The sequence below is a fragment of the Pristiophorus japonicus genome, unplaced genomic scaffold, assembly GCF_044704955.1.
Source record: "Pristiophorus japonicus isolate sPriJap1 unplaced genomic scaffold, sPriJap1.hap1 HAP1_SCAFFOLD_2096, whole genome shotgun sequence".
NCBI classification, from domain to species: domain Eukaryota; kingdom Metazoa; phylum Chordata; class Chondrichthyes; family Pristiophoridae; genus Pristiophorus; species Pristiophorus japonicus.
Window position 1 is genome coordinate 1 of NW_027251795.1, and position 20,837 is coordinate 20,837.

Below are 20,837 nucleotides of genomic sequence, written 5' to 3' on the forward strand. Positions count from 1 at the left end.
CCTCCTCCTCTCTCTCTCCCCCCCCCTCCCTCCTCCTCTCTCTCTCTTCCCCCCCCCTCCCTCCTCCTCTCTCTCTCTCTTCCCCCCCCTCCCTCCTCCTCTCTCTCTCTTCCCCCCCCCCTCCCTCCTCCTCTCTCTCTCTCTTCCCCCCCCTCCCTCCTCCTCTCTCTCTCTCTCTTCCCCCCCCTCCCTCCTCCTCTCTCTCTCTCTCTCTCCCCTCCCTCCTCCTCTCTCTCTTCCCCTCCCTCCTCCTCTCTCTCTTCCCCTCTCCCCCCCTCTCTCTTCCCCCTCCCCCCCTCTCTCTTCCCCCCTCCCCCCCTCTCTCTTCCCCCCTCCCCCCCTCTCTCTTCCCCCTCCCCCCCTCTCTCTTCCCCCTCCCCCCCCCCCCTCTCCTCTCTCCTCTCTCCTTGTATTCTTTTTTATAGTTGTGATTTCTATTTCAACTGTTTGGTCTATGTTAAGTTCTTAGAATCAAACATTACAGCACAGAACCTCTCGCATTTGAATTTTGATTGACAGTATAACTTTATTCCCCAAGCATAGTGAAGATCTTGAGAAACAAATCATTAAATGGTATTAATAAGCTGCAATTTTAATTTAAAAAATGTATACAAAAACATGGGAATAGCAATAAAATTGATTTTAACAATGCGGGGCATACGCAAAGTGTGGGGGAGTCAGGAAGGTCATTGTGGATATGGAGAAATAAAGTCTACACTGAACAAGGCTGTGTCTAAAATATCAACTGCTATCCTGTACACATTGTTTTCACCAGAGAAACATTTTCAGAAGTTAGTAACTTCACTTTCAGCCCATAATCTCAGGAACAGCTATTGAGGGAATATCCCTCAGTATACTGAAGAGATCTTGCCTACTTTTTACTAGTCCTGTTAATACAAACCAGTCGATTCCCTGTGGCATTTCATGCTCATAGAGAGCCAAGGTAGTCTGAAGTAGAGGCTCAGGGTTAACTGGACCAGGGTGCAGAACATAATTTTGTCCCTATTTTAAGTTAATTTAGTCTAATTTTTATAATTCCATTCAAAATTCTTATGTCACATTTATAAACAGCTGATGTAAACTTCTCGCCTTGTAATTTACACCCTTTTGCCAAGTGGGCAGCAGCACCTTCACTGGCAGAAGAGTGTAATTACAATGTGAATGTGGACATAGAAATTTCTAATGTAAGAAATTGATAGGATGTATGTACAGATTAAAAACAAATGTGATTAATTATATTGTATTTATTGTGTAACCCTTAAACTCAATTATTCTTTTGTACATTGTGTTCTATTCACTTAAGTTTTTAAAATAAATCAGAAAAGCCTTGAGCGGTTGAGTGATATTAAAAGTTGATGCAGCTTGTGATTTTGTTTATGTCACAATTGCTACAACCCTTGTTTAAATGATAAGAAACTGGTGCCCAGTTCAAAGTGAAAACTTCGGTCAACAATAATAAATTTATGTAATGTTAAAAGGGTTGTTTTCATTCCTTCATCTGCTCTGGGTAGTCACTTTCCTTTATGCTCAGATGCAAATTGTGCCACCTTGAATAATTTAATCAAACCAATGCCACTATAGAAATATACTATTCCAATCGATCCCTACAATTAAATCATTTTAACAGAAGGATAGCCTCGATAATTGAAATATTGCCTTGATGGATGTTTGCATAAGTACCTATATGGATGTTAGTGTTTTTGGTGCAGTTCTTTTTCTGCATTCGGGATGTGGGCGTCACTGGCAAGGCAGGCATTTATTGCCCATCCATAATTGCGTGGTGATGATCTACCTTCTTGAACCGCTGCAGTCCGTGCGGTGAAGGTACTCCCACAGTGCTGACTTTGTTGTAGCGGTTTGCTAGACCATTTCAGAGGGCAGTTAAGAATGAACCTCATTGGTGGGTCTGGAGTCACATATAGGCCAGACCAGGCAAGGACGGCAGATTTCCATCCCTAAAGGACATTAGTGAACCAGTTGGGTTTTTCCGACAATCCAGTAGTTTTCATGGTCATCATTACCAATACCAGCTTTTTAATTTCAATTCCCCCAATGGGATTTGAACTCATATCTCCAGATTATTAATCCAGGCCTCTGGATTACTGATCCAGTAACATAACCACTACGCCCATTAAGTATGGGCCCAGACTTGATGTAGTATTTATTTTCCCCATTATCGTTTTAAAAGGCTTTTAAGTGCCTGCATAAGTGCATGAACAAGAAGGGAAAGAAGATATCCCAGCTCTTGTAAGGATTCAGTATATAGCTCTTCACATTTTTATTCAAGATGTTAGCTAACAACAGTTTTATGCAAATAAATAATACATGCAGGACAGGACAAGTAATATGTTGCCCTGAAGAGTAACAATTGGAGATAAGACTTTGCATTGCACTGAATGCTAGCCTATTTTTGTCATCTTAAAACCAAGCGTTTGGTCACTTGTCCTAATATCTCCTTATGTGGCTTGGTGTCAGATTTTGTCTAATGCTCCTGTGAAGCGCCTTGGGACATCGATGTTAGAGGTGCTATATAAATAAAAGCTGTTGTTGTAATTAAATGCATTGATCTGAACGATCCTCTTACATACATTTCCATGCTATTTGCCAGCTCTAAACGAGCAGGTATATAGAAACAAGGAGTGGGGTACTGAAGTTGCATGATCAGCCATGATCATATTGAATGGTGGTGCAGGCTCAAAGGGCCGAATGGCTTACTCCTGCACCTATTTTCTATGTTTCTATGTCTTGTCACCTAGCCTCAAAAACACACACTTTAGTCTCACTTCATGAAATTTTTGAAATGAAATTAACTTTTTCTTCAAGCTGCACAAATATTTTTGTTTAAAAAGTTTATGCTTAAAAAGGGTCCCGATGGTCAGAATCCCTCTTTAAAATTAGATTTGCAGCACAGTGCCTGGGTACTCTCCAAGAACTAGTTATTCAACAATGTTAACATAAATCTGTACAGCATACCTAGATGCATTTTAATTTGTGGCTTGAATCTACAACCTTCTGAGCCAAGGCTCAGTGGTAGCACTCTCACCTGAATCTGAATGTTTTGAGTTCAAACCTTACCCCAGAGACTTGAACACATAATCTAGGCTGTCACTTCAGTGCAGTACTGAGGGAGGACTGCACTGTTGGGAATTGCCTTCTTTCAGATGAGACGTGAAACAGAGGCCTGTCTGTTTTCTCGGTTGGATGCAAAAAGGTCACATGGCAACATAAGAGCAAGGGAGTTCTCCTGGCCAATATTGCTGCCTTAATCAAGATCTGGGTATTTATTTAATTGCTGTTTATGGAATCTTGTGCATAAATTGGCTGCAGCATTTCCTTACATTACAACAATGACTACACGTACTTCAGTGGCTTTAAAATGCTTTGGGATGTCTTGAGGTTATGCAAGGTGCTATATAAATACAAGTGGTTTCTAGCTTTCCTTAACTTAGTTTCCAAATATTTGCCTACCTTCATATAGAAATAGTGGCAAATGTTAGCATGGGAGTATGATCCCCTGAAAAAGCTTGAATGTTACATTAAAAATAGGGCAAAAAATTCTCATTTTAGAACTTGCATTACTTCATTGGTGATAAATTTTAGTCTGGAGCACTTTTTAGTGCAAGAGTTTTTACTGCGAGTTCCATTTCAATTTTTAAAAAATCACTTTAAATAAAACCGTTCTATTATTACACAGAGAAATCATCAATATTATTTTAACATTTTACATTGGTGATCGGTGTAGTCACACTTCCCACATGCACACACCATATAATTTGAAACACGTAAAGTTAGCAAATTAAATTCCCACCTCTTGCAGAGACTACTTCCCACTCATCCCCAGTTATGTAACTTGGAGCAACCTCAATTCCCAAGGAAGACAGTTATTAATTGGTTGTCAGACAATTGACGTGCACAGATTTGAGCTCCTACTAGGTGAATAGAAGGTACTGGGATTTCTGCACAAGTGGCATGGAGAGCAGTATAACTGACCAAGATGTGTGAGTGTTTTGCAGCATCCTCCTAACAGTACGGGCACACATCATATTCCACTGAATGCTGGTTCCACCAGTTGGTGGTGTAGAACTTCAGCATCAGCTGCTTGCTTCTCTGCAACCCAATCATGCTAGGCACCGGCCCTAGATATACAAGTCCATGTTCTGCCAGCGTTTTCTCAGACAAATAGACAGGCGACTGCTTTCAGCAACACGGAAGGATCTACAAAAGGCAGCAATTTGATGTTGTCGGTGCTCAAATCCAGTACTAGGATCAAGCTTACTCATTACCAAATACTCATACATGAGGCCGAGTGCCCCTCGGGTACTCAGTTACAGGTCCCCATAGGCCAGAGCCCACCCTGCCACCACTTCTTATTGCCACAAATCCACCTCGGCTTATTTCTGCATCTCACACTTGATTATACTATACAGCGAGCACAAAGTATTTATAAAGCATCATAAATGCATATCAGTTTTTATAAATTAAATAAAATGCTTTCCAAGTACTTTTTGGACTGAATGTTTTAAAATTTATCATATCAAACTCGGGTATCCAAACTATGGCCTATGGTCCATATACAACTGCCAAAGTCGATCACAAAGACTAGGCAACTCAGTACTACAATATTTGCGATTATATTGCTTTTCGCTGGTTTGTTTGAATTTTGTGGGTCTGAAGATTTGGAAAGAACTATTCTTTACATTGTTGCCTCATTGGTGGATACATGATAAATCAGAACATCAAAGTCCATCACTATCTTCAATTTCAGATGTATGAAGAGTAATGGAAACATGGATTTAAACTTTGCATGTGGCACTTCATGGCATGCACCTAAATAACTCAGACAATAAAACTTGGTCATTCCTGATATAGGAGTAAACTTTAATTTTACAGAGGTTCACAAAACAGAAAAGGTTTTCCAACATATACAGATTTAAACCTGGAAAAAGTCATAAAAGATAAATGTCAACTACGGCTGTACATGTCTTCATTGCAATTTCATTATACGCTAATAATCTACACTTATAACAAATTCAATTTGAAAATTTATTACTCATTTCTGAAAATAGGACTTGCCCATTTAAAAACTGCTTACAATAAAATTCTGCGTTAAAGGGATACTGAAATAGTGAAAGATTATTTACTAAACTATGCAGTACTAAAAATAAAATGCACCGTTTATTAACGATCTCATTTTAATCATGTTGAATACAATTTATGGCATGGTTCCTTTTAAAAAATATATACATGTTTGCATACAGACACAGAAGTATGTTTTCTGACACCCTGCAATCTTATAGTTTCTTAATGAAAACAATCCTTTTCAGAATGTAATTGTTTAGCCAAAGAAGAACTTGCTTTACTATTATGCCAAGTCTGCAATTTTTTGTACATTATTTCCTTTTTGTATGGATTAGCAGGTTGGTCAATCAGTCAGACTACTCGCTGGTTGCCGCCAATGTTTATTGTTGGCATTTCCTAGTAACTGCTTGGGACCATCTATGTGTAACGCTTCTGACTTTCCCTGTGATTGTTATCACAGCCTATGCTTTGCACAACTCAGATTGGTAAGTGAGCAGAAATAGCAATTGAACCTATGTTCTCTATTCTGTGGTGCTAACACTCAGTGCCAGTTCACCACTCCATCATTATTCTAGGTTTTAAAATAAAATAATTATAGAACTAGCAAGAAATAAAATACTTCATCCAAATTAAGTATTGTAAACCCATTTTTTCCTGTTGCAAAAGAAAGCAGTTCTTAAAAATATATACTACATTCAAAATGAGCCAATGCAATTACAGTGTGCCAAAGGAGGATTTTAACATGAGATTTTAAAATTGTCTTACCAGAACTTATTCATAATTAAGTGATTTAAACTCAGTGGGAACTCTAAAATCTGAGTTAAATTTGTGGTGTGTTGAATTAGGTTACTGTAACTTTAAAGTCAAATAAGTTTATCAAAAATATAAATAAGCATTTTCTCAGTACTGGTAATTCATGACAAAAGTTATTTTAACGAAGTAAAAATTTTACAGCCGTTTCACATTTACAATTCAACACAGTATATTGAATTGTTATGCAGAAAATAATGGGGGGAAAATTGCGGTCGGAGGCTTTTTCATACGAACGCATCCGACCCGGAAAAAAAATCTACGAAACTACCTGTTGGTCCCAGAGAAACATACGATTCCGGTCTGAGGCCTTCATTTGCTGTGCAGCATACGGGGATTTGTCTTTCACGTATGGACGTCTATGTTGCAATCACATGGACCACCAATCACTATCTAATATTCTTATTGATAATAACGGGAACGCCATTTGTACAATTTCCCATTACTATCAATGAGAATAATCCCCTAAAACACACCACAATAAATAAACACCTCACATTTAAAATTAATTGAAATTAAATGTATTTAATTGTTTTGAAAAAAAAATATTTGGGGGATTTTTTTTTTTTAAATGAGTTTTAATTGGATTAAAATAAACTTACCTTAAATGGACAGGGTTTTTAAACATAAAAATGAGAATTAAATTTAAATTTTCTACTTTAAAAAAAAGTGTTGTGCTGGTAAAAGTAAGCTATGCGCCTGCTTTTACCAAGCGTAAAACTTTGAAGGACATTCGCTGGGTGCATAGCCCAATCTCTCCCACGCGGATGTCCTTCCTGCGGGGATGTGTTCGATCTGTCTGAAGAAATTTTGACAGATCGGAAAAGCCGGTTTTCAGCGCATGCACATCGCGCCCAGAGAACCAGCTTTTGCGAGGCAACGCCGGGTCCATGCGCACTTTGTACAGACCCGGCGAGTCACAATTTTCCGCCCATAGTGTACTACATACTCTCTCCTCTTCAAAGCTGCTGGGACATGCTGGGATACAGGTTCAGTTATCTCAATCTTCATATTCCTAACCCAAGTGTTGGCATACTTTTAAAACACGGAGGCATTACAGCTGAGCCCAATTCCGCCCCATAGCTGATGCGTGCACACATTTTCCAGCAAGAGTCGCAGGATAGAAATCCTGGTTGATTTTCCCATCTGTTTCCAGGGATACAAAGACTACAAAAATCCATTAATTAAAACTGATAATATATAAATTTAAGAAAAATTATTCTGGCAATAAATTCAGTAATTTTTGCATAGTTGATGCATGAAGTCCCAAGCAAAGCACTTAATCATACCAGTCCATTTGGAAGTTTGGTACATTTTACAAAAGTGCCAAGCCTCAACTTTTATAATTGAGGGCAACATTTTACTTTCATCGATTCTGTAGTAACAACTCAGTGTTGAACACTGATTAGTACTTTCAATGAAATTCTTTAGAACAAAGGCACATGGGTAGACATAGATGAATAAATGGGATAGCCAAGGGGCGGGTCAGCTGACTGCACTGTTAAGTTTCTCAGTAACACAGGATGTGCCTGTATACTGTATCGTTCCTCATCGTCGTTTGTGGCGTAGAGAAGCTCCCAAGACAGGTTGGCCCACTGACCTCTTATTGCTTCTGCATTTAATCGTCCAACCGGCAACAACATTTCTTGAAGCGACAGCACACGTCCTGTATACATGCTCTGCAAAACAGAACAGAACAATTTTAATTCACTCAAATAATTAAGAAAAATACATTTTATATTTCAATTTTACCATAACAAAAAGTTAGGGCAAATGATTTGTTGCGGAAGTAATTTTTTTTATACACATGTCCAGACATTTTCACTTCTTCCAGGATTTTTACTGCAAAATGGCTCAGTAGCACTCTCCAATGAGTCAGACAGTTATGGGTTCAAGCTTCACTCAAGCAGAGCTGCATTATTAGATGGGCATTGGCTTAACATCTCATTCAAAAGCTGGCATTTATGTCTGTGTAGATTAATGGACTCAAAGACAGATCAATAAACCAATGAATGATGATCAGCAGAGTAATTAAACATTGAACTTGAAAGATCAAGCTGGCAAAAACAAACCTACCAGAACTGGAAATTAGATTTCACCCTAGAAGGAAGGACCTGTACCATAAAGATTTATTGATTGAAGTGAACAAGGTTGAAGACGCAGGTTACATTAGCCTCCAAAAGCACTGAACATATTTATTTTAAAACTACTGTTTCTTTTTAAAACTTTTTGTTACTAAGAATGTTTTGACAGTAATGTTGGCAATATTAGCAAACCATTACAATGTAATTTTTTAGAAGTTTAAAAAATCCAATGGATACCATATGAATCAAAGCTTCAAAACGTAGTCTCTTAAAGTAAATGTTTCCTCAACACAGTTGTCAGTGGTTATGATTCGGTTAGGCAAACAAAGATAATCGGATATAGTCAAAATCTTTTGTACAAAACCATAACTTGGTATTAAACAAGATCTTACATCTTTCATACATGTTCCAAGGTACATTATAGATACTTCAGTGACCAAAGGCATGTACAAAGAGAATTAAAAAAAGGCATTTTGACGATAGGGAAGAGAAGTAGTTTAGGAAAATAATCTGGGTATGTTAGTTAAATGGTAGAATGTGGAAGAATGGCAGAAAGGTCATGCAATAGAGTCAGGAAAGCACAGTGTGCATGCTAGAGCATAGGCTAGAAAAGATTCCAGAGATGAAAGAGAGAGGATGAGGATTTTGAAGTTGCTGTGTTATTATGGAACAAAGGGCCAGTCAGTGAAGACAAATTACAGCTTTGTGGGATTGAAAAAAGAGATACATTTGCATACATCATATATATATATATATAATATAAATATAGCGCCTTATATGGCCACCAGACGTCCCAAAGTGCTCTGCAGCCACTGAAGTACTTTTTGAAGTGTAGTCACTGTTGTAATGTAGGAAACGGGGCAGGAAATTTGCACACAGCTCCCACAAACAGCAATTTGATGACCAGATAATCTGTTTTAGTGATGTTGATTGTGGGATAAATATTGGTCAGGACACCAGGGATAACTCTCCTGCTTTTCTTCGAAATAGTGCCATGGGACCTTTAAGATCCACCCGAGAGAAGACAGGGCCTTGGTTTAATGCCTCATCTGAAAGATGACATCTCCGGCAGTGCTGCACTTCCTCAGCTCTGCATTGAAAGGTCAGCCTAGATTTTTGTGCTCAATTCTCTGGAGTGAGACTTGAACTCACAACCTTCTGACGCAGAGGCAAGGATGCTACCAACTGAGTCACAGCCGAGACAGAAACTAGAGTTCGAGAGGAGTTGTAGTTTGTGTATGGTGGGTATGCCAGTAAGGAAATACTTGTAAGGGGGAAAAAAAGAGCTTTGAAGTGATAGGTTTGGATGAGGATTTCAGTTGCAGTGGGAGTGAGGAAGAGGTATAGGTAGGTAATGTTTTAAAGGTGAAAGCAAGTAGTTCGGATTCTGCAGTCAGCGTCAAACAAACAGTGCTTGCCATCCATTGTGCTTACAGTTGCCCTCAGACCTTTAGTGGGTTTTTGCATGGCAATTTACGGTAATTAGGGAACCATGTCAGTGCGGCACCCTCTACAGGTGATCTGAGCCTCTTCAACCAATCAAATTGAAGAATCCTTACTGAGACACAGGGCCCGAAATTCAGTACCACTGGAAAGCTGGTGCTCCCCCCACCTTTTTGTGACCATTAGCGTCGAAATGTTTTCGTGGCTGGGCCACCCCATATTCAGCTCCAAAGGTGAACAAATGGGTTACAGCGCTAATGAACCCTTCCAAAGTGGAGTTTTCAGTGGTGTGGCTGTCTTAATTTGATCGTTACCACCACTGAGAAATTCAGCATGCAGCTAAGGGTTTAAAAGGCCAGGGTTTGCAGCAAGGCCCTGGGGGTGGCGGGGAGAGAAGGAGTTTGGAAGGATGTGGCTGCTGTAAGAGGTGCAAGGAGAGCGAACAGGTTCACTGATACGGAGCTGGAGACACTGATGGATGGTGTGGAAAACAGAATAATAATACTGTTTCTGGACATGGAGAGGCCTGGCAGACAGGCAGTACATAATGCATGGAGGGAGATTGCAGGGGAGGTGTCAGGCACCTCCATATATATGTGAGGCCACCCCAACCTGCGAGAGGACACCACCACAGGTCAGGAGTATAAGAGCTGAAGCGCCTGGCTCCTGCAATATCGTGGGCCACCCCGACCTGCGAGAGGACAGCACCGCAAGTCGGGAGTATAAAGAGCTGGAACATGCCACTACAGCTTCCAGCACAAGTCGTTCCAAGTGTGCGACGACTTTGTGGGCAACTGGGTGATGTCATCAAGGCCCAGGTCGCCGGTTAGAGCATGGGCTGGAACATCGGCGGGGCCCAGGCACAGCGGAGGAGCAGGAAGGCCGTAGCGGAAGTGTGGCAAATGAGGTACGGGCCAGCCCACACTGCGATTTGTGTGCGCGTTAGGTCCATGCAGCAGAGCAGGTCTCCAGTCATCCTGATTAACCTTTGCCACTGGATAAAGGCCTAGCTCTGTCAAGCTGATGTGCAACGGTCACCACACATTAAAATAAATCCACGCACAGGCATCTTCCACCCCTGGAATTCAGGACTGGAATATCGGGTCCTTCATTGAAACATCTATGAACTCATCCCTTTTGGTTTGGAAGTAAGTCATCCTCGTTCAAGGGGCCGCCTATGATGATGAAGGACGCACCCTCCCAGGAGGGTGCTGGCCAGTCTGCACCCGGCCCTTCCAGGGTGGCGATGGGTCAACGCCTCTTAGCTCTGGGGCAACGGGGATTATCCTCCTCCTCCTGCGCCTCCTCCTCCTCAGATGGTACTGCTGGCTCGACCTCCAGCAGCTGTCTCCTCATGATGGCCAGGTTGTGCAGCATGCGGCAGACCACGACGATTACTGCAAGGTGCCACCAGAGCGACCCAGGCACTGGAATCTCTGCTTAAGGATGTCCATGCACTGCTCAATGATGCACAATGAGCATCCTTGTATGCATTCTCTGGCGCTGCCCTGGGGTTCCGCAGAGGAGTGAGCAGCCACAGGGGATATTCCTTGTTCCCAAGCAGCCAACCGCAATCCTGATTCAGGCCGGTGAAGATGGCGGGCACACTGGCTGCTGCCTCCCTTGCCCGCTGCCTCTCTGCATCATTATCATTATCATCATAGGCAGTCCCTCGGGATCGAGAAAGACTTGCTTCCACTCCTGAAGTGAGTTCTTTAGTGGCTGAACAGTCCAATACGAGAGCCACAGTCTCTGTCACAGGTGGGACAGATAATCGTTGAGAGGAGGGGTGAGTAGGACTGGTTTGCCGCACGCTCTTTCCGCTGCCTGCGCTTGATTTCTGCATGCTCTTGGCGTTGAGACTAGAGGTGCTCTGCGCCCTCTAGGATGCACTTTTTCCAATTAGGGCGGTCTTTGGCCAGGGACTCCCAGATGTCAGTGGGGATGTCGCACTTTATCAGGGAGGCTTTGAGGGTATCCTTGTAGTGTTTCCGCTGCCCACCTTTGGCTCGTTTGCCATGAAGGAGCTCAGAGTAGAGCACTTCCTTTGGGAGTCTCGTGTCTGGCATGCGGATGATGTGGCTTGCCCAGCGGAGCTGATCGAGTGTGGTCAGTGCTTCAATGCTGGGGATGTTAGCCTGAATGAGGACGCTGACGTTGGCGCGCCTGTCCTCCCAGGGGATTTGCGGAGACCAGCACACTGGTCTGGCACAGAATGAACGAATCATGGCCGCTGCCTCTCTGCACAGTGCTAATGGCGATGCCTTTTCCTGCGTGCCGCCCTGCTTCTGACCAGGGGTCGCCCTCCCAACACTCCTCCCATCCTCAGAGTGAACCCTGCCAAGCAGGTCTCTGCAGCCCACTAAAGAGTCTGGCCTGAAAGTTGTACAAAAGTATAGGAGTATGTGCAAACCTCTGAGCAGCACTCAGTAGGTTTAATGGAGCCTAAACAATTAATAAAATATCAAAAGCTAAATACTGCGGAAAATGAAATAAAAACACTAAATTAATAAAACTTTTTCAAAACATAAATACTGCGGATACATGCTGAAAAATGAAAAAACAATAATAAAACTTTTTACCTATGAAAGGGCCCTAGTGGTGTCGCGTTCGAACACCGTATCGAAAACCTCATGAGGGCACTGCCAGGAAAAGTCCTACCTTTTCCTCGGTGAATTTCGCTGTAGTAATCCCTTTCCAGTGGCCTGCATCTGCAGAGCTCACCGCTGGAAACCTTCCTTTACCGCACAGTTTCCGGCAGAAGTGAACACCGCTGAAATCCTCCCTGAGCTGAATATGGCTCGGGGAGGGAACGTACCCAACTGCGGCAGCCGATCGATTTTTTGATCGGGCGCCCAAACTCCGCGGTAGCTGTCCCTTCGGGGAAGGTGAATTTCGGGCCCAGAGTCCAAACCAGGAAGTGTAAGTTAGAATATTTAATTCAATGTAAAATTATTTATGGGAAGCGAAAGAGAGGGGGAAAGAAAGATGGGATAGAAAGAGAGATATATAAAATCTCCAACAATAATTAAAATTGATGGAACGAGACTCCACACTTCTAAAAGAAAATTGAGTGCCGGAGAGGTTGTTTGGCAGTAATTAAGACTCATCATGCTGTTAAAAATTCATTTACACTTGAATGAACCTGTCCCAAATTTTTCTGGTATAGTTAGTGGGTATCTTATGAGTAAGTACCGTACCTTCACGCACCTTGTGCACGAAACACAAATGGATAGTATGCAGGTACAGCAAGTGATCAGGAAGGCCAATGGTATCTTGGCCTTTATTGCAAAGGGGATGGAGTATAAAAATAGGGAAGTCTTACTACAGCTATATAAAAGGTATTGGTAAGGCCACACTTGGAATAATGCGTGCAGTTTTGGTTTCCATATTTACGAAAGGATATATCTGCTTTGGGGGCAGTTCAGAGAAGGTTCACTAGGTTGATTCTGGGGATGAGGGGGTTGACATGAGGAAAGGTTGAGTAGGTTGGGCCTGTACTCATTGGAATTCAGAAGAATGAGAGGTGATCTTATCGAGACGTATAAGACTATGAGGGGGCTTGACAGGGTGGATGCAGAGAGGATGTTTCCACTGATAGGGGAGACGGAGATTCGAACTCGAGGGCACGATCTTAGAATAAAACAGAGTTGAGGAGAAATTTCTTCTCTGAGGGTTGTGAATCTGTGGAATTCACTGCCCCAGAGAGCTGTGGAAGCTGGGACATTGAATAAATTTAAGACAGAAATAGACGGTTTCTTAATTGATAAGGGGTTATGGGGTGCGGGCAGGGAAATGAAGCGGAGTCCATGATCAGATCAGCCATGATCTTATTGAATGGCGGAGCAGACTCGAGGGGCCGTATGGCCTACTCCTGTTCCTATTTCTTATGTTCTTATGTTCACGCCCTACAAGCAGAATATTATCTGAATGGTGGCGGATTAGGAAAAGGGGAGGTGCAACGAGACCTGGGTGTCATGGTGCATCAGTCATTGAAAGTTGGCATGCAGGTACAGCAGGCGGTGAAGAAGGTAAATGGCATGTTGGCCTTCATAGCTACGGGATTTGATCATAAGAGCAGGGAGGTCTTACTGCAGTTGTACAGGGCCTTGGTGAAGCCTCACCTGGAATATTGTGTTGAGTTTTGGTCTCCTAATCTGAGGAAGGACGTTCTTGCTATTGAGGGAGTGGATCGACTGGGCCTGTATTCACTGGAGTTTAGAAGGATGAGAGGGGATCTCAGAAACATATAAAATTCTGACGGGACTGGACAGGTTAGATGCGGGAAGAATGTTCCCTATGATGGGGGAAGTCCAGAACCAGGGGATACAGTCTTAGGATAAGAAAGCAGCAAACCTGAGGACTGGGAAAAATTGAGAATTCAGCAGAGGAGGACAAAGGTTTTAATTAGGAGGGGAGAAAAAAAGTGCATGAGAGGAAGCTTGCTGGGAACATAAAAACTGACTGCAAAAGTTTCTATAGATATGTGAAGAGAAAAAGATTAGTGAAGACAAACATAGGTACCTTGCAGTCAGATTCAGTTGAACTTATAATGGGGAACAAAGAAATGGCAGACCAGTTGAACAAATACTTTGGTTCTGTCTTCACTAAGGAAGACACAAATAGCCTTCCGGAAGTACTAGGGGACCGAGGGTCTAGTGAGAAGGAGGAACTGAAGGATATCCTTATTAGGCAGGAAATTGATGGGATTGAAAGCCGATAAATCCCAGGGCATGATAGTCTGCATCCAAGAGTACTTAAGGAAGTGGCCCAAGAAATACTGGATGCATTGGTGATCATTTTCCAACAGTCTATCGACTCTGGATCAGTCCCTATGGACTGGAGGGTAGCTAATGTAACATCACTTTTAAAAAAAGAGGGATAGAGAAAACAGGTAATTATAGACCGGTTAGCCTGACATCAGTAGCGGGGAAAATGTTGGAATCAATTATTAAAGATGAAATAGCAGCGCATTTGGAAAGCAGTGACAGGATCGGTCCAAGTCAGCATGGATTTATGAAAGGGAAATCATGCTTGACAAATCTTCTGGAATTTTTTGGGCATGTAACTAGTAGAGTGGACAAGGGAGAACCAGTGGATATGGTGTATTTGGACTTTCAAAAGGCTTTTGACAAGGTCCCACACAAGAGATTGGTTTGCAAAATTAAAGCACATGGTATTGGGGGTAATGTACTGACGTGGATAGAGAACTGGTTGACAGACAGGAAGCAGAGAGCCGGGATAAACGAGTCCTTTTCAGAATGGCAGGCAGTGACTAATGGGGTGCCGCAGGGCTCAGTGCTGGGACCCCAACTATTTACAATATATATTAAGATTTAGATGAAGGAATTGAGTGTAATATCTCCAAGTTTGCAGATGACACTAAACTGGGTGGCGGGGTGAGCTGCGAGGAGGATGCTAAGAGGCTGCAGGGTGACTTGGACAGGTTAGGCGAGTGGGCAAATGCATGGCAGATGCAGTATAATGTGGCTAAATGTGAGGTTATCCACTTTTGGGGGAAAAACACGAAGGCAGAATATTATCTGAATGGCGGCAGATTAAGAAAAGGGGAGGTGCAACGAGACCTGGGTGTCATGGTTCATCAGTCATTGAAAGTTGGCATACAGGTGCAGCAGGCGGTAAAGAAAACAAATGGTTGGCCTTCATAGCTAGGGGATTTGAGTATAGGAGTAGGGAGGTCGTACTGCAGTTGTATAGGGCCTTGGTGAGGCCTCACCTGGAATATTGTGTACAGTTTTGGTCTCCTAATCTGAAGAAGGACGTTCTTGCTATTGAGGGAGTGCAGCGAAGGTTCACCAGACTGATTTCCGGGATGGTTGGACTGACATATGAGGAGTGACTGGAGCGACTGGGCCTGTATTCACCGGAGTTTAGAAGGATGAGAGGGGATCTCATAGAAACATATAAAATTCTAATGGGACTGGACAGGTTAGATGCAGCAAGAATGTTTCTGATGTTGGGGAAGTCCAGAACCAGGGGACAGAGTCTAAGGATAAAGGGTAAGCCATTTAGGACTGAGGTGAGGAGAAACTTCTTCACTCAGAGTTATTAAACCTGTGGAATTCCCTACGGCAGAGAGTTGTTGATGTCAGTTCATTGGATATATTCAAGAGGGAGTTAGATATGGCCCTTACGGCTAAAGGGATCAAGGGGTATGGAGAGAAAGCAGGAAAGGGGTACTGAGGTGAATGATCAGCTATGATCTTATTGAATGGTGGTGCAGGCTCTAAAGGCTGAATGGCCTAGTCCTGCACCTATTTTCTATGTTTCTATGTTTACCATATCCTTGCAATTTTTTCTCCTTCAAGTATTGATAGGATATAATTGAAAGAGGTATTAGAAAGGCTGGCTGTACTTAAAGTAGATAAATCACCAGGAGCAGATGGGATGCATCCTAGGATGCTGAGAGAATTGAGGGGGGAAATCGCGGAGGTACTGGCCTTAATATTCCAATCCTGCATAGATGGTGTCAGAGAACTGGAGAATTGCAAATGTTACACCATTGTTCAAAGAAGGGAGTAAAGATAAATCCAGCAACTACAGACTAGTCAGTTTAAACTCGGTAATGGGGAGGCTTTTAGAAACAGTAATCAGGGACAAAGTTAACCGTAACTTGGATAGGTGTGGATTAATTAAGGAAAGCCAGCACGGATTCGTTAAAGGCAAATAGTGTTTAACCAACTTGATTGAGTTTTTTTAATGAGGTAACAGAGAGGGTAACGTGGTTGACGTACTGTACATGGATTTCCAAAAGGCGTTCAACAAAGTGCCACATAATAGGCTTGCCAGCAAAATTGAAGCCCATGGAATAAAATGGACAGTGGCAGCCTGGATACGAAATTGGCTAAGTGACAGGAAACAGTAGTGCTGAACGATTGTTTTTCGGACTGGAGGAAGGTATACAGTGGTGTTCCCCAGGGGTCGGTTCTAGCAACACTGCTTTTCTTGATATATATTAATGACTTGGACATGGGTGTACAGGGCACAATTTTAAAATTTGCAGATGACACACAATTTGAAAGTATAGTGAACAGTGAGAAGGAGAGTGTAAGACTTCAGGAAGACAGACAGGCTGGTGAAATGGGTGAACATGTGGCAGATGAAGCTCAAGTTTAAATGCAGAAAAGTGTGAAGTGATGCATTTTGGTAGAAAGTATAAGAGGAGGTCATATAAACTAAATGGTACAATCCTAAAGGGGGTGCACAAACAGAGAAACCTGGGAGTATGTGTGCATAAATAGTTGATGGTGGCAGGGCAGGTTGAGAAAGCAGTTTAAAAGGTTTACGGGATCCTGGGCTCGTCTCTCTAATCTTTCCTGTCTTCCACCCCATCACAGACCTTCCCTTTCTTTCTTTCCCTCCCCCTTTCAGTGCTCCTTAAGAATCTGTTCTTTTCGAACATTTGCCAGTTCGGACGAAGGGTCATCAACCTGAAACTTTAACTCTCTTTTTCTCACCACACAGATGCTGAGATTTCCAGCATTGTCTGTTTTTATTTCAGATTCCAGCATCCGCAGTATTTTGCTTTTGAATGACCCGGAGATGTTATGATTAACTCTGATGGGACATCTAACAGAGCAAATTTTAACATGGGACACGTGTCAGCTGTGGCTCAGTGGGTACCACACTCGCCACAATCAGAGAATTGTGGGTTCAAGTCCCACTCCAGGGAGTTGAGCACATAAATCTAGACTGATGCTGCAGTCCTGAGGGAGTGCTGCACTGTTGGAGGTGCAGTTTTTCAGATGAGACGTTAAACCAAGGCCCTGCCTGCTCTCTCAAGTGGACGTAAAAGATCCCATGGCACTATTTTGAAGAGGAGCAGTGGAGTTGGTGTCCTGGCCAAGATTTATCCCTCAATCAATATAACAAAATAGATTATCTGGTCATTATCACTTGCTGTGCATAAATTGGATGCCGCATTTCCCACACTACAACAGTGACTACACTCCAAAAGTACTTCATTGGCTGTAAAGCACTTTCTGAGATGTCTGATGATTGTGAAAGGTGCTTATATAAATGCAAGTCTTTCTTTAATAAAGTTTTTGCAAGAACTGTGCGCTGTCAGAGATTAAATATAGCCACTAATGATATTTATAAACCAAAAAAGCAACTTATTTCATGATTTTTAAGTGTTTGTCTGATTGTCTCATGATTTTAGACAGTGGGGTGGCAATATGGCATTACTGTATACATACTTTTAAGTTGTTGCTGTCATTATTGTAAAAAGTTGTAAAATTTGCCCCCAGACAAAAAAGGTTGAGCATGGCTTTTGTACTCTATGCCTCTATTTATAAAGCCCAGGATCCCATATGCTTTATTAACGGGTGGTAGTGGCAGAAACCCTCACCAAATTTAAAAAGTACTTGGATGTGCACTTGAAGTGCCGTAACCTACTAGGCTACGGACCGAGAGCTGAAAAGTGGGATTAGGCTGGATAGCTCTTTGTCGGTTGGCACGGACACGATGGGTCGAAAAGGCCTCCTTCCGTGCTGTAAATTTCTATGCTTTTATGAACTGCTTTGTTAACATGTCCTGCCACCTTCAAAGATTTGTGCACAAATATCCCCAGGTCTTTGTTCTTGCACCCTCTTTAAAATTGTTCAATTTATTGTGTATGGTGTCTCCTCATTCTTCCTACCAAAATGTATAATATCGCACATCTCAGTCTTGAATTTCATCTGCCATGTGTCCGCCCATTCCACCAACCTGTCTATGTCCTCTAGAAGTCTATTACTATCTTCCTTACTGTTTACTGCACTTCTAAGTTTCATATCATCTGCAAATTTCAACATTGTGCCCTGTACCCCCCAAGGCCAAGTCATGAATGCATATCAAAAACAGCAGTGGTCCTAGTACTGAACCTTGGGGACTGCCACTGTATACCTCCCTCCAGTCTGGAAAAACAGCCATTCACCACAACTCGGTTTTCTATCCCGTATCCAATTTTGTATCCATGCTGCTACAGCTCCTTTTATCCCAAGGGCTTAAATTTTTCCAACAAGCCTAGTATGTGGTACTTTATCAAATGCCCTTTGACAGTCTATATACACATCAACTGCACTGCCTTGATCCGCCCTCCGTTACCTCATCAAAAACACTCAAATCAAGTTAGTCAAACACGATTTGCCCTTAACGAATCCATGCCTGATCTCCTTTATTAGTCCATGCTTGTTCAAGTGACTGTTAATTTTCTCCCGGATTACCTTTTCTAAAAGCTTCCCCACCACATACGTTAAACTGACTGACCTGTAGTTGCCACGTTTATCCTTCTCCCCTTTTTTGAACAAGGGTATAACATTTGCAATCCTCCAGTCCTTTGGCACCAGCCCTGCATCTAGGGAGGATTGGAAGATTGTGGCCTGCAACTTCACAATTAATTTTCTAACTGCCGGAGCAGTTTGCAACATAGACTGCATAAAGGCCTCAAGGGCTTTGTTTTCCACTGATTCCGATGTTTAATTATGATCAGTCTCTTCTGCTGGGTGGCTTAGGTTTCCATAAGGAGTGCAATGAAATCCAGGGAAGCTAAAAAGTGAGCTTGATTGGGCCACTGGTAAAGGAACTAACTTGAGTAAAGTGCCTTTAAATTTGACAGTCCAAATTTCCCCTAAACGTTTATCCCCATGAACCTTCTTAAAATCTCTAATTTAGCATAATCCAAAGCTATAAAATGATTGTTGACGCCTCTATAACCCCATCGTTGGTGGTTTTAAATATCAGAATGAGATGGAGTTTTTTTTTAAATTGATTATTTTTGACAAAAATATGCACTTTTCTAAGGTGAAGTTACAAATTTAAAGAAAAAGGTCAAACTGGAGGAGTCAATGAGGACACATAAGTAGATATGCAACGGAGACAGCAAATGATCAGCAACAGAAGGGAAAGAACGAAGACAGAAAAGAAATGAGGAATAAAAAAAACACAAGAGGAAGCAGACACCTCCGATGAAACAGGATGTTCAAAATATGAGAAACCGGTGTGATTGCCTGGTCTGTATTGGCACCATTGGCCCAAACATTTACAGTACAATAACTACAAACTAGGCAGCAAGAAAAAGTGTCATTTTTAGGGACCTGTTCAAACTCTCAACTCTCTCCTCTCTGACCCTCCAACTGTCACATTTCTGATGCTTTGAATCTGCTTAAGTGTTCCCTCACCTTTACCTTTGATGTCCTTGTTCCCTCCAAATCACCCACCGTCTCCCATTTCCCTTGATACAGTCCCCATCTTCTCTTCCCTCAAGTCAGAGGGCTGGAAACTCTAGTGTAATGGGCACCCATGTGGGTTGGTCTCATCAGATCTACTCTGACCATGTTAAGTATTACCATTCCTTGCGCTTTCCAGCTAATACTAGACTATTCCAGGATCATTCTGGTGGGCAAGGATAATCTAATGAAGTACTTTTGACATGTAGTCACTGTTGTCATGTAGGGAAACACGGCAGCAGTATGGGCACAGCAAGGTCTCACAAAATGCAAAGAGATACATTACCAGAGAATTTGATTTATTTTTAAAAATGTTGGTTGAGGGATAAATATTGAACAGGACACCAAGAGAACTCCCCTATTCTTCTAATTATGCTATGGGATCATTTACGTCCCTGTGAGAGCAGACGGAGCCTCGGTTTAATATCTCATCTGAAAGCACTCCAGTAGTGCAGCACTCCCTCAGTAATGCACTAAAATATTCGCTTAGATTATGTACTCAAGTCTCTGGAGTGGGGCTTGAACCCAAAGCCTTCTGACTCAGAGGAGAGTGTGCTACTGCTGAAGCAAGCCTAACAAGCAATCATAATATTGGGTTTGGGAAAGGACCAGGAACATATATTTCAAGAACTGCTGTAGGCTATTTAATTATATAAAAAAAAAAAGAGTAAAGCACATTAATCACGTTAAAGGTGGTGCACAGTGGGTAAAACAGAGATAGTACTAGAAGGCACGATTTCAGCTAATGAATAGAAAGCAATGTCTGATTAAATTTCCATATTTGCTGATAGAATCAGTAGAAATGCTACACTTCTGAAGGTGTGAAAGGGACCAGGAATTTTGGTATATTGACTACTAATACTTAAGGTTGTTCAAAAAAATCAAATCCATTATTTTATAAATAAATTGGTAAAACAAACAAAATGGTGTAAAGAGAGAATTCTCCCTTCCCTTTTTCAGTTAAAAGTACTTACCAGGCTGGGGTCATATCCCAAGGAGAAGAGGTATGGTTTTTTCTGCAATACTGCCTGCTGCCACTGGGGCTCTGACACCATACCAATGAACCAATCTCTCTCATAGTCTTCCAAATAATTCACCAACTCAGCAAAATTTTCAACTGGACCTAGACTGGCTTTGTCAAACATCAGCTTGAAGGTATACCTATTTGAAGAAATGTTTCACCATGATCACA

At 42.1% G+C, this 20,837-nt stretch overlaps 1 protein-coding gene across 1 annotated transcript in view; it reads right to left on the reverse strand.

Moving 5' to 3' along the window:
• Positions 1-4,857: 4,857 nt before the first annotated feature.
• Positions 4,858-20,837, reverse strand: part of LOC139244990 (pecanex-like protein 4) — a 28,885-nt gene continuing 12,905 nt past the window's right edge. Inside the window, exons 6-7 of the mRNA XM_070871085.1 lie at positions 20,620-20,806; positions 4,858-7,568 (exon numbers count right to left, since the gene is read on the reverse strand). Of these exons, the coding sequence (XP_070727186.1) occupies positions 7,317-7,568; positions 20,620-20,806 (439 nt within the window). The 3' untranslated portion in view covers positions 4,858-7,316. The remainder of the gene's footprint in view (positions 7,569-20,619; positions 20,807-20,837) is intronic.